Source organism: Hypanus sabinus, chromosome 3, assembly GCF_030144855.1.
Source record: "Hypanus sabinus isolate sHypSab1 chromosome 3, sHypSab1.hap1, whole genome shotgun sequence".
Taxonomy (NCBI): Eukaryota; Metazoa; Chordata; class Chondrichthyes; order Myliobatiformes; family Dasyatidae; genus Hypanus; species Hypanus sabinus.
The window spans coordinates 4,925,344-4,938,616 of record NC_082708.1 but is presented as its reverse complement, the minus strand read 5'-3'; the positions used below and the strand labels follow the sequence as shown (position 1 = coordinate 4,938,616).

General features: G+C 42.2%; 1 protein-coding gene across 3 annotated transcripts in view; it reads right to left on the bottom strand.

Moving 5' to 3' along the window:
• Window positions 1-13,273, bottom strand: part of pold3 (polymerase (DNA-directed), delta 3, accessory subunit) — a 33,513-nt gene that overhangs the window by 18,576 nt on the left and 1,664 nt on the right. For all 3 annotated transcript variants that reach the window (XM_059963577.1, XM_059963579.1, XM_059963578.1), the window contains exons 2-5: window positions 12,892-12,947; window positions 9,571-9,673; window positions 8,424-8,463; window positions 5,053-5,185 (exon numbers count right to left, since the gene is read on the bottom strand). In XM_059963577.1, the coding sequence (XP_059819560.1) occupies window positions 5,053-5,185; window positions 8,424-8,463; window positions 9,571-9,673; window positions 12,892-12,947 (332 nt within the window). The remainder of the gene's footprint in view (window positions 1-5,052; window positions 5,186-8,423; window positions 8,464-9,570; window positions 9,674-12,891; window positions 12,948-13,273) is intronic.

Below are 13,273 nucleotides of genomic sequence, written 5' to 3'. Positions count from 1 at the left end.
TTCGGTATTGTTATTTAAAGTAAAATTGGATAGGTATATGGACAGGAAAGGAATGGAGGGTTATGGGCTGAGTGCAGGTCAGTGGGACTAAGTGAGAAAAAGCATTCGGCACGGACTAGAAGGGCCGAGATGGCCTGTTTCCATGCTGTAATTGTTATATGTTTATATCATTGATATAGATAACAAACAACAAAGGACCCAGCACTGATCCTTGTGGCATCCAACTAATGACAGACATCCAGTCAGTGGGGCAGTGTTCTACATCCACCCTCTGGCTTCTCCCACAAAGACAATGTCCAATCCAATTTACTACCTCATCATGAATGCTGAGCAATTGAACCTTCACAAACAACCTCCCATGTAGGACCTTGTCAAATGCTTTAATAAAGTCTGTGCAGACACCATCTGCTGCCTTGCCTTCTCCTGGTAACTTCCTTGAAAAACTTTTTGGCCATTTCTCCTTGGAGTGACGGAGGATAGAGATGACCTGATAGAGGTATATAAGATGATGAGAGGCATTGATCATGTGGATAGCCAGATGCTTTCTCCCAGGGCTGAAATTGTTAACATGAGGGGGCACAGTTTTAAGGTGCTTAGAAGCAGGTACAAGGGGGATGTCAGAGGCAAGTTTCCCCATACAGAGTGTGAGAGTATCTGGAATGCACTGCTAGTGAAGGTGGTAGAGGCGGATACAATAGGCTCGAAACATTGCGAACCAGTGCACTTGCTCTTTGCTATTCCACTGCCGAATATGCCTGCCCTGCATGGGAAAGATCGACTCATGCTAAGAAGATGGATGCCGTTCTGAATGCAAGCTGCCGACTTATCACAGGGTTAAAACCAACAAACACCAACAGCCTATATATCCTGGTGGGTATTGCTCCCCCAATATAAAAAGAACAGTAGCCAGCAAGAAAGAATGGCTCTGTCAAACATCAGATGAAAGTCACTCTCTACATGGTCATACACCCACACCCAGCCGCCTAAAGTCAAGGAAGAGCTTCATGAACAGTGTTGTTCCATTACAATCAACCCCATCTGAAGCCTGCATCATCTTGTGGAAAGACCGGCTCACCAGTCTCAAACAACCCCCAACAATGGAAATTCCACCAGATGAAAGCCTTCCCCCAGGAGCTAATTGCAATTGGGCAACCTGGAAGTGCCTTAACAGACTTAGTTAGGTTTGGTGGAGGTTGTTCAAAGGTGTCACTAAGCAAATGGGGACATACAACCAGCCTGACAACTTGTGAATGTGGAACTGAGCCACAAACTGTGCAACATCTCCTGCAATGCCCATTGCTAGAGGAACCCTGTACTGTTGCAGATCTTGCTAAATTCAACAAGGCCCAAAAATGTGTCCAGTTCTGGCTGGGCCATGTATAGATTGTCCATGGTCACGATTAAGAAGACCCCCAACTTCTTGCACTAACTTCTCAAGGCCTGATAAAAGGTCTTGGCCTGAAACATTAACTATTCATTCTTTTTTAGAGACGCTGCCTAGCCTGCTGAGTTCCTCCAACATTTTGTGTGTATTACCCTTAGTATACCTTCTAATAACTTTCCCACAACCGATGTCAGACTCACCAGCCTATAATTCCCTGGTTTATGTTTAGAGACTTTTTTTTTTAAAACAGCAGAACAACATTGGCTATCCTCCAATCCTCTAGTACCTCTCCTGTTGCTAAGGACATTTTAAGTATCTCTGCTAGGGGCCCATCAATTTCTGCATTTACCTCCGACAGGGTCCAAGGGAACACCTTGTCAGGCCCTGGGGATTTATCCTCTCTGATATGCCTCAGGATAGCAAAGAATTCCTCCTCTGTAATCTGTGCGGTGTCTATGAAGTTGATGCCACTCTGCCTCACTTCAATAGACTTACTGTTTAGTCTCCTGAGTAAATACAGAAGTGAAGAATTCAATTAAGAACTCCCCAATCTGCTTTGGCTCCGCACATTACCATTCTGGTCTTTCAGAGCACCAATTTTGTTCCTTGCAATCCTTTTGCTCTAAACATCTGTAGAATTCCACAGGATTCTCCTTCACCTTGTCCGCTAAAGCAACTTCGTGCCTTCTTTTAGCATTCCTGATTTTCATACATTTCTTATACTCCATAAGCAGCTCATTTGTTCCTACTTGCCTATACCTGCTATTCACCTTTTTTCTCTTAACCAGGACCTCAACCTCTTGAAAAATAAGGTTCCCTACTCTGGTTATATTTACCCTTTATTCTGACAGGCATATACAAATTTTGTATGCTCAAAATTTTGTTTTGAAGACCACTGACTTACCAAGTACACCTTTGCCAGTGAACAGCCTGTACTAATCCACTCTTGCCAGTTAATTTCTGATACCAGCAAAATTGGCTTTTCACCAATTTAGAATCTCAATCCGCAGATCAAACCTATCTTTTTGCAGATTTACTTTGAAACTAATGGCATTGTGGTCACTGGATGTAGTGTTCCCCTACACAAACTTCTGTTATTTGCCCTGTCTCATTCGCCAATAGCAGATCCAGTATTGCACACTCTCTCCTTGGTACATCTACATACTGAAGAAGAAAACTTTCCTGAACACATTTGACAAACTCCATCCCATCTAGTCCTTCTACAGTATGGGATTCCCAATCAATGTGTGGAAAGTTAAAATTACCTACAATAACAATGTTGCGTTCCTTGCAACAGTCTGCAATCTCTTCAGAATTTTATTCCTCTAAATCCCTTTGACTGTTGGGTGGTCTGTAATACAGCCCCATTAACATAGTCATAACCATCTTATTTCTCAGTTCCACCTCACTAGGCCAGTTCTCCCATCTGCCCTGACTGAGCACTGTGTGACATTCTCCCCAAATAATAACGCTATCTTCTCCTCTTTTAATCCCTCCTACTCTGTCATAATTAAAGCAACAGAACCCCGAAATAATGAGCTGCCAGTCCTGCCCCTCCGGCTACAAGAATCAGATTTATCATCGGCACATGTCGCCGTGTCGTTAAATTTGTTAAACTTTGCAGCAACAGTACAATGATATAGAAATAAAAAAAAAATAAGAAATCAGTTATGGTAAATATATATATATATATATATATATAAAAGTTATATTAAAAATAGTGCAAAACAGAAATAGTATTAAAAAAAAGTGAGGTACTGTTCATGGGTTCACTGTTCATTTAGAAATCAGACAACAGAAAGGAAGAAGCTGTTCCTGAATCACTGGGTGTGTGACTTCATGCTTATGTACCTCCTTCCTGGCTTCCTGATGTTAACAATGAGAAGTACCCAAGATGGAGTTGACTAATTTTACAACTTTCTATAGCTTCTTTTTGGTCCTGTGCAGTAGCCACCCGTTCCCCCCCCCCCCCCCCCATACCAGACAGTAATGTCAGAATGCTCTCCATGGTCCATCAATAGAAGTTTGAGTGTTTTAGGTTACAAACCAAATTTCTTTATACTCCTAATGAAATATAGTTGCTGTCTTGCCTTCTTTATTGCTGCATTGATATGTTGGGACCAGGTTAGATCCTCAGACATCTTGACACCCAGGAACTTGAAATTGCTCACTCTTCATCTTGACACCCAGGAACTTGAAATTGCTCACTCTTTCCACTTCTGTTCCCTCTATGAGGATTGGTAAGTGTTCCTTCATCTAACCCTTTCTGAAGTCCACAATCAGCCATTTCGTGTTACTGACATTGAGTGTATGTTTGTTACTGCGACAACACTCGCAGTTTGTTATTGCTGGTATATTTTGCTCCTGTACGCCCTGCCCTCTCAGCTCCATTTGGGATTCTACCCACAATGGTTGTATCAGCAGCAAATTTATGGATGGTATTTGAGCTATGCCTAGCCTTGCAGTCATGTGTATAGAGGGAGTAAAGCAGTGGGCTAAGCACACACACGAGGTGTGCCAATGTTGATCATCAGCAAGGTGGAGATATTATCACCAATCAGCATAGATTGCGGTCTTCCGGTTAGGAAGTTGAGGATCCAATTGCACAGGGAGGTACAGAGGCCCAGGTTTTATAGCTTCTCAATCAGGACTGTGGGAACGATGGTGTTAACATAATTCCAGATGCTGATCCATGCCCTAAGCTCCCAGCTTCTCTACAATTTCCTTCGGGATCAATAAAGTATGTCTGTCTGTCAATTCTCCTTGCATTGAAATTACACAGCCCAGGACACTAGTCACATCATGCTCAACCTCTGGTTCCTAACTTTGTCTGAGGTCTTACCAACATCTGTCTCCACAACCGCTCCAGTTATAGTTCTGGCAATCTGATTCCCATCCCCCTGAAACTCTTAGTTTAAAATCCCACCATGCAGCATTAACAAATCTTCCCACTAGGGTATTAGTCCCCCTCCAGTTCAGGTGCAAACCATCCTTTTCAGGCCATAAGATATAGGAGCAGAAGTAGGCGATTTGACCCACTGAGTCTGCTCCGCCATTCAATCATGGACTGATCCAATTCTTCCAGTCATCCCCACTCTCTTGCTTTCACCCCATACCTTTTGATGCCCTGGCTAATCAAGAACCTATCTATCTCTGCCTTAAATACTCCCAACAACTTGGCCTCCACAGCTGCTCATGGCAACAAATTCCACAGATTTACCACCCTCTGACTAAAGTAATTTCTCTGCATCTCAGTTCTAAAAGGACTTCCTTCAATCCTGAAGTCGTGCCCTCTTGTCCTAGAATCCCCTACCATGGGAAATAACTTTGCCATATCTAATCTGTTCAGGCCTTTTAACATTCAGAATGTTTCAATGAGATTCCCCCCTCATTCTCCTGAACTCCAGGGAATACAGCCTAACAGCTGCCAGATGTTCCTCATTCGGTAACCATTTCATTCCTGGAATCATTCTCGTGAACCTTCTCTGAACCCTCTCCAATTTCAGTATATTCTTTCTAAAATAAGGAGCCCAAAACTGCACACAATAAGTCCCACCTTCTCTGGAAGAGAGCCCAATGATCTAAGAATCTTATGCCCTCCCTCCTACACCGACTGCTTAGCCACATGTTAAACTGTGTAATTGTCATGGTTTCACTCAAGCACTTACTTGTTGCTGCTCAACAGGTTTTCCTTCACAGCCTCATAATCCGTGTTGAAAAGGGGACTGCTGTCCTTTAGCATCACTCTCTGAATACTGTACACGTGCACACTGGCAGTCACCACCAACTTCAGCTTCACTGCTATAGATATAAAAACATTCAGAGGACAGCTCCACAACTTGCCATAATTCATTGGCATCAAAGCCCCCGAATCAGGATTTATCATCATTGACACACGTCATGAAATGCGTTACTTTGCGGCAGCAGTAAAGTGGAAGAACATTGAATATACTATAAAGACAAATAAACATTCAGTGGAGTCTGGTTAATTGGGTCACATTTGGATCAGTATGTTTTGGCCCAATTAGCCAAATTTTCATAGAAATAGCTAAAAAGGATTAAAAAAAAAACAAACAACCATTTAACTGAGTAATAAATTAAGTTTTTAAATAAGGTTTACCAGGATGCTGACTGGATTAGAGGGGAAGTGCTACCAGGAGAGGCTGGATAAACTTGGGTTGAGTGCAGTGTTATACAGCATGGAAACAGGCCTTTCTAGGGCATGCATTGAAGATGGGAGGAGGGTGAGCAGGTTCAAGAGGGATGTAAGGGGTAAGTATTTTTTACTCAGCATATTCCCAGCATCCATGACTCTGTCTGGTGTGGTGGTAGAGGCAAATACATTAGAGGCTTTTAAGAGACGTGTGGATAGGCACATGGATGTGAGGAAGATGTAAGACTATGGACACGGTGTAGGTAGGAGGGATTGATGTTTGATTTGCTCGTTAGCTGCTCAGCACAACACTGCTGGCTGAATGGCTTGTTCCTGTGCTGTACTGTTTTATGTTCTACTACAGTACTATAAAACTGTACTAGTTTCTAAGTCATGAAGAAAGGAATTCATTCTCTGTATGCTGCTGTGCTCTTTTGATTAAACTAACAAAATCAGTGGGCACCTAGTATAGATAATGGACTATGTTCATAGAATCTACCAAATCTTCATTTCAGTAACATTCAAGATGATTATCGCTACCTTGAAGGTCTTCACAGGTCTGAACTTATTGAAGTAGTGAAAATGTTTCATTTTCACTCCTGGCCATTTCTGGCATCTTCAAGCCTGAATGCTTGAAACCCTGGCAAGCAAAACAGCTCTGATTGTTTTACTACTTACTTCTTGCCAACTATCAGTGACAGTTTTCCTTCTGATGAGCCCCATCTGCTCGAAGCAACTGGTTTTAAGGTGTCCCTTATGTCAGCAGAAATAGTTCCACTGGGCTTAGTAGCTAAACCATACGTGAAGGCCAGGAGCTGGACTGGACTTGGTTGTCAGAAACTATTTGAGACACACTGCATTGGGTGCATTTAATAGGTAGGGGGAGCTTATTCATGCTATCCTCTCTGGCTATGACAACCTTAAGAAACTCTGATTTCAAACATCCATTGCACTGTAGCTATAACCACTCATGGGATAGCTTTGGGAGTAAACACAGAGGAAAAAAATGGAAGCTGGATTCCCTAAGGCAATGTTCAGTTCAACACTGACTGGCAACTCAATCGACTTCTGTACCTGTTTCTGCCTTTCCTTTGAATATATCAGCTGCATGGAGAGGGGAAGCCTGCTACATGGGCAACAGCTTGCTCGTCATATTGTTCTGCTCTGGCTTGCAAATGCAGACATAACATCCATGGTCACCCCTGACCAGAGGCCTCAGTAAGAAAAATCACTGCTTTTTGAACACAAGCACACACAACTGACACTATTTAAAAACTGCTCTAAGCAGTGTCTAATGGCCACACAGGTGCCATTATAATGAGAAGAGGGCACGTCCTGGGTGATGAGGGCTCTTAATGATGGATGTAGCCTTTTTGAGTCAGTGTCTTTTGAAGATTCCTTGATGCTGGGGAGGCTAGTGCCCACGATATACCTGGCCAAGCTTATAACTTTCTGCAGCTTTTTCTGATCCTGTGCAGTGGCACCTCCATACCAGATGGCGATGCAACCAGCTGGAATGCTCTCCACGATACCTCTGAGGAAATGTGCTGGTCTTTCAGTGCTATACCAAAACTCTTCAAACTCCCAATGAAATACAGCCAGTGGTGTGCCATCTTGGTAACTGCATCAATGTGAAGGACACATCTTCAGAGGTGCTGACACCAAGGAACTTGAAACTTGTCAATGTTTCCACCTTCAGTCTCTTGAAGAATGAATGACAACGTGCAGAGCAGACCAGTTTGCTAATGTGCTATGAAATGATCCATGACATATGTCGTGAAGCAGTTAGCACAGTCTCTTTACAGCAATCACTGACTGGTGATTCAATTCCTGCAGGCATCCTCCCACATTCCAAAGACAAAAGCTGCCCTGTCATACAGCATGGAAACAGACACTTTGGTCCAGTAGTGGGCTTGCTATGTGGCGCTGGAAGTGTGGAGGCACTTGCGGGCTGCTACCAGCACAATCCTTGGACTGTGATGGTTGTTGACGTGAACAATGCATTTCATGGTATGTTTTGATTTTTTTGAGGTACATGTGATAAATAAAGTTAATCTTTAAAATATTAAAGATTACTTATTCACATTCTCATCAAAAAGAGAAATGTGCTGTTCGTGTCAATAACCAACACAGGCTGAGGATTGTGCTGGGGTAGCCTGTTAGTGCCGCCGCACTTCCAGCACCAAAGCAGCATTAACCACTATGCCGACATGCTGACCAGATGAACCCATGTGGCCAGTGGTACAAAGTATTACACTAACCACTATGTTACTGTGCTGCTCTCGATGCAGACAGACACAAACACACTCCACCCTGGATATACATTGACCAAGAAGACTTGGATAATCTGCCGACGTGAGGAGAGTGTCCAGAGGAAATTCATGAGAATGATTTCCGGAGTGAAAGGGTTAGAGTACGAAGATCAGCCGATAAACCTGAACTCGCTGAAGTTTAGAACAAAGTGGAGGGAGGGGAGGTGGTGGGAAGAGATCTCATTGAAACCTATCAAATATTGAAAGGCCTAGACAGAGTGAATTTGGAGAGGATGTTTTCTATAGTGGGGAGTCTAGAACCAGAGGACAATACCTCAGAATAGAAAGACATCAATTTAGAACAGATGAGGAGAAATTTCTTTAGCTAGAGGGTAGAAATTCTGTGGAATTAATTTTCATAGATGGCTGTGGAGGCCAAGTCATTGGGTATATTTAAAATGGAGGTTGATAAGTTCTTGATTAGTCAGTGTGTCAAAAGTTATGGGGAGATGGCAGGAGATTGGGGTTGAGAGGGAGGAATAAATCGATGACATAACGGTGGAGCAGACTTGATGGACTCATTCTGTTTCAGTGTGTTATGATTGTAGGAAAGAATGCACAAGTCGATTCTTACCTTCCAACTGGTCTTCTCTCACCACTGCTACCTTGTGATACTGGAATGAAAACAGCACTGATTTAGTTTAGCTAGCTGGCTCACACTATCACAATCCAGACAAGCTTAAAAAGCTGCCTTGTAGAAATTCTATTCTCTTAGGATCCAGCACCAACCTGATTTTTCCAATTTAACTACATATTGAAATCCCCCATCACCATCACAGCATTGTCCTTATTAAATTCCTTTTCTATCTTCTGTTGTAATTTGTAACGCATATTCTGGCTACAGTTTGAAGGTTTGTATACAACTCCCTTTAAGTCTTTTTACTCTTGACGGTTTATAACTCTACCCACAAGGATTCTATAACTTCTGATCCTATGTCATCCCGTGACATAGGATGTCATTTAATTTTTTTAAACCAACAGAGCCACCCCACCCCCTCACCTACCTTATTCTGTATACTGTGTGCATTCAAATTTAACACCTTCAGTCCTGTATTTATCCTTTTTGGATTTTGGCCTCCCATTTACACTTTAACTCATCCCACTAACTTGTAATTTTGCCCCATCATCTGCATGTCCTTCCTGACAGTCTCACTGCACACCTCAGCCCGTTGTATACCAATTGCCCCATTCTCAGCCCTTTCACTCCAGTTCCCATCCCTTGCCAAATTAGTTTAAGCATTCCTCAATAGCTGTAGCAAACCTGCCCGCAAGAATAATGAGTCCTCTTGGGTTCAGGTGGAACCTGTCCTTTTTGTACAGGTCACATCTTCCCCAGAAATCTGAAACCCTGCCCCTTCACCAATACCTCAGCCACTCCTTCATCTGTACCATTTCAATATCTTTGTACCATTAATATGTACCATTTCATTTCATTATTAATCTATGCCACCCAGTCTTACAAACCTCTATCAGATATCCCCTCAGCCGCCATTGACAGTAACTTTGGACAAACAAACCAACTGATCTTAAATATATTAGTGTCAGGTTAAACCATTGCCCCACCAGTAAAATCAAACCTTAAAAACTATTCCACAGGATGTTGCTGGGACTTAAATACCCGAGTATATAGACCTTAATAGATCTTGTGGGTTCACCAAAGTGCTTGTTTCTGTGCTGTAGAGCCATACGACTCTAAAACCTGATTACATTGTAAGACATACCGTAATTCCATCTTCTACTGCTTTTCCAGACACAAGATAAGTCACATGGAGCTGAGCTCCAGAGTTTTCCTTCCTTTTTCTCTCCACATAGTAATAAAGCAACCTGACAAAACACAAGGGAAGAACAGTTTGGTTCGTGGCACAAACCCCTGGCTGCAAACAATCTTCAGTGCGACAGCAGAGTTAGTGTGACACTAACTGTGCCCTGCAATCAGGGTTCAATTCCAACCACTGTCTGTAATGAGTTTGTCCGTTTTCCTTATGACCACTCGGGTTTCTTCCAGGTTCCATACATAACATGTGGATACAAAAACAGATTTATTACACTCATATTAACACACAGTGATGGAGGAATTCAGCACCTGAATCCGAGGGGAACCAACATTCTCGAGGGCAGGTTTGTTGGAACTGTTGGGGAGGTTTTAAACTAATATGGCGGGGGGTGGGAACCACAGTGAAGGGACTCTGGATAGGACAGATGGAAAAAAGCAATGAAAGCATCCAGTCAGACTGTCCAGGAAGGCAGGCAGATGATAGGACAAAATAGCAGCCAGCAGTGCATTAGGGATACAGAATCAAAAACAGTAACAGATGCAGTACTCAAAGTGTTATATCTCAAAGCACGGAGTATAAGAAATATGGCATATGATCTTGTTGCACTATTACAGACTGTCAGGTATAATGTTGTGGCCATCACTGAATCTTGGCTGAAGGAAGGTTGTGTAGTTGGGAGCTGAATATCCAAGGTTACATGTTGAATCGGAGAGATAGGAAGGTAGGCAGAGAGGGTGGTATGGTTCTGCTGGTAAAGAATGGCATCAATTTAGTAGAAAGATGTGACATAGGATCGGAAGATGTTGAATCATTGCGGGTTGAGTTAAGAAACTGCAAGGGTAAAAGGACCCTGATGACAGTTATATACAGGCCTCCCAACAGTAGCGGGATATGGACCACAGATTACAACAAGGAATAGAAACAGCATTACCAAAAGGGCAATATTACGATAGTCATGGGAGATTTCAACATGCAAGTCAATTGGAAAATCAGGTTGGTAATGGATCTCGAGAGAGAGTTTGCTCAATGCCTACGAGTCGGCTCAGTTTGTCATTGAGCCTAATGGGGATCAGCTACTCTGGACTGGGTGTTATTTAATGAACCAGAGGTGATTAAGGAGTTTAAGGTAAAAGAACCCTCAGGAGGCAATGATCACAGTATGATTGAGTTAAGTTTGAAATTTGATAGGGAGAAAGTAAAGACTGACACAGCTGTATTTCAGTGGAGTAAAGCAAAATACAGTGGTATGAGAGAGGAATTGGCCAATGTAAGCTGGAAGGAGCTGCTGGCAGGGATGACAGCAGAGTAGCAATGGTGAGAGTTTCTGGGAAAAATGAGGAAAATGCAGGTAGATTTATTGCAAAAACAAAGAAATACTCAAATGGCAAAGTAGTACAACTGTGGCTGACAAGGGAAGTTAAAGCAAAAGAGAGGGCTTACAACAAAGCAAAAATTAGCAGAAAGATAGATGAAGCTTTTAAAAACCTACAGAGCAAATAAAAGAATCATTAGGAGGGAAAAGATGAAATATGAAAGCAAGCTAGCAAACAATAGCAAAGTGGATTGTAAAAGCTTTTTCAAGTATGTAAAACGTAAGAGTTGAGAGTTGATATAGGACTGCTAGAAAATGAGGCCTGAGAAATAATAACAGTGGACAAGGAGATGGCACATGAACTAAATGAGTATTTTGCATCAGAAGACACTAGCAGTGTGCCAGATATTGAAGGGTGTGAGGGGAAAGAAGTGAATGCAGTTACTATTACAAGGGAAAAGGTGCTCAAAAAGCCAAAAGACCCAAGTGTACACAAGTCACCTGGACCAGATGAACTGCACCCTAAGGTTCTGAAAGAGATAGCGGTAGAGTGTGGAGGCATTGGTAATGATCTTTCAAAATCATTAGACTCTGGCATTGTGCCAGAGGACTAGAAAATTGCAAATGTCACTCCACTCGTAGAAAGGAAATTACAGACCAGTTAGCCTGACCTCAGTGGTTGGGAAGATGTTGGAATCAATTGTTAAGTATGAGGTTATGGAGTACTTGGTGACATTGGACAAAATAGGACAAAGTCAGCATGGTTTCCTTAAGGTAAAATCTTGCCTGACGAACCTGTTGGAATTCTTTGAAGAGATTACATGTAGGATAGATAAAGGAGATGAAGTGAATGTTATCTATTTGGACTTTCAGGCCTTTGACAAAGTGCCACACATGAGGCTGCTTACCAAATTAAGAGCCCATGGTATTACAGGAAAGTTACTAACATGGTTAGAGCATTGGCTGATCGGTAGGAGGCAGCAAGTGGGAATAAAAGGATCCTTTTCTGTTTGGCTGCCAGTGACTAGTGGGGTTCTGCAGGGGTCGGTGTTGGGACCGCTTCTTTTTATGCTGTATATCAATGATTTAGATGATGAAATCGATGGCTTTGTTGCCAAGCTTGCAGATCGTATGAAGATTGGTGGAGGGGCAGGTAGTGTTGAGGAAACAGGTAAGATGCAGAGGACTTAAACAGATTAGGCAAGAAAGTGGCAAATGAAATATAATGTTGGAAAATGCACGGTCATGCACTTTGGTGGAAGAAATAAATGTGCAGATTATTTTCTAAATGGGGAGAAAATCCAAAAATATGAGTTGCAAAGGGACTTGGAGTCCTTGTGCAGTACACCCTAAAGGTTAACTTGCATAGAGAGTCAGTGCTGAGGAAGAACAGCTCTGGGCTTCTCACCTAAGAAAAGATGTGCTGGTATTAGAGAGGGTTCAGAGAAGGTTCACAAGAATAATTCTGGGAATGAAAGGGTTATCATACAAGGAATGTTTGATAGCTCTAGATCTGTACTCGCCGGAATTCAGAAGGACAAGGGGAAGAATCTTATTGAAACATTTCAAATGTTGAAAGGCCTAGACAGAGTAGATGTGGAAAGGATGTTTCTCATAGTGGGGGAGTCTTTGACAAGAGGGCACAGCCTTAGAATAGTGCGGCATCCATTTCAAACAGAGATGCGGAGAAGTTTCTTTAGACAGAGGTTGGTGAATTTGGGGAATTTGTTACCACAGGCAACTGTGGAAGCCAAGTCATTGGGTGCATTTAAGGCAGAGATTGATAGGTTCTTCATTGGAGGCTATATCAAATGTTATGAAGAGAAGGGGGGGGGTGAGTGGCACTGAGAAGGGGAAAAAAATGGGATTAGCCATGAATAAATGGCAGAGCAGACTCGATGGGGCAATTGGCCTAATTCTATGGTCTTAGAACAGATTTAAGCTCCACGACTTACTGTTTTGCTTGGTTGACATGAATGCCCAGGGAATGGCTCAGCATCTTGTAGGTAACCTGCAAAACAAAACCCACATATAAAAATCAGAGTTTAGAGTAGGCCAAAAACAGGTTGAGGTTGTGGCAATTGAAGCAGCTCAGGAACATCTAGACTCAGAATCAGGTTAATTATCACCAGCATGTGTAGTGAAATTTGTTAGCTTAGCAGCAGCGTTACAATGCAATACAAGATAATATAGAGGAAAAAAAAGTTAACCAACTACATTAACTATGTATATAATAAATAGTTAGATAGTTATAATAAATAGGCAAAGCAGAAATAATATAAAAAAGTAAGGTAGTGTTAATAGGTTCAATGTCCATTTATTAATCAGATAACAGAA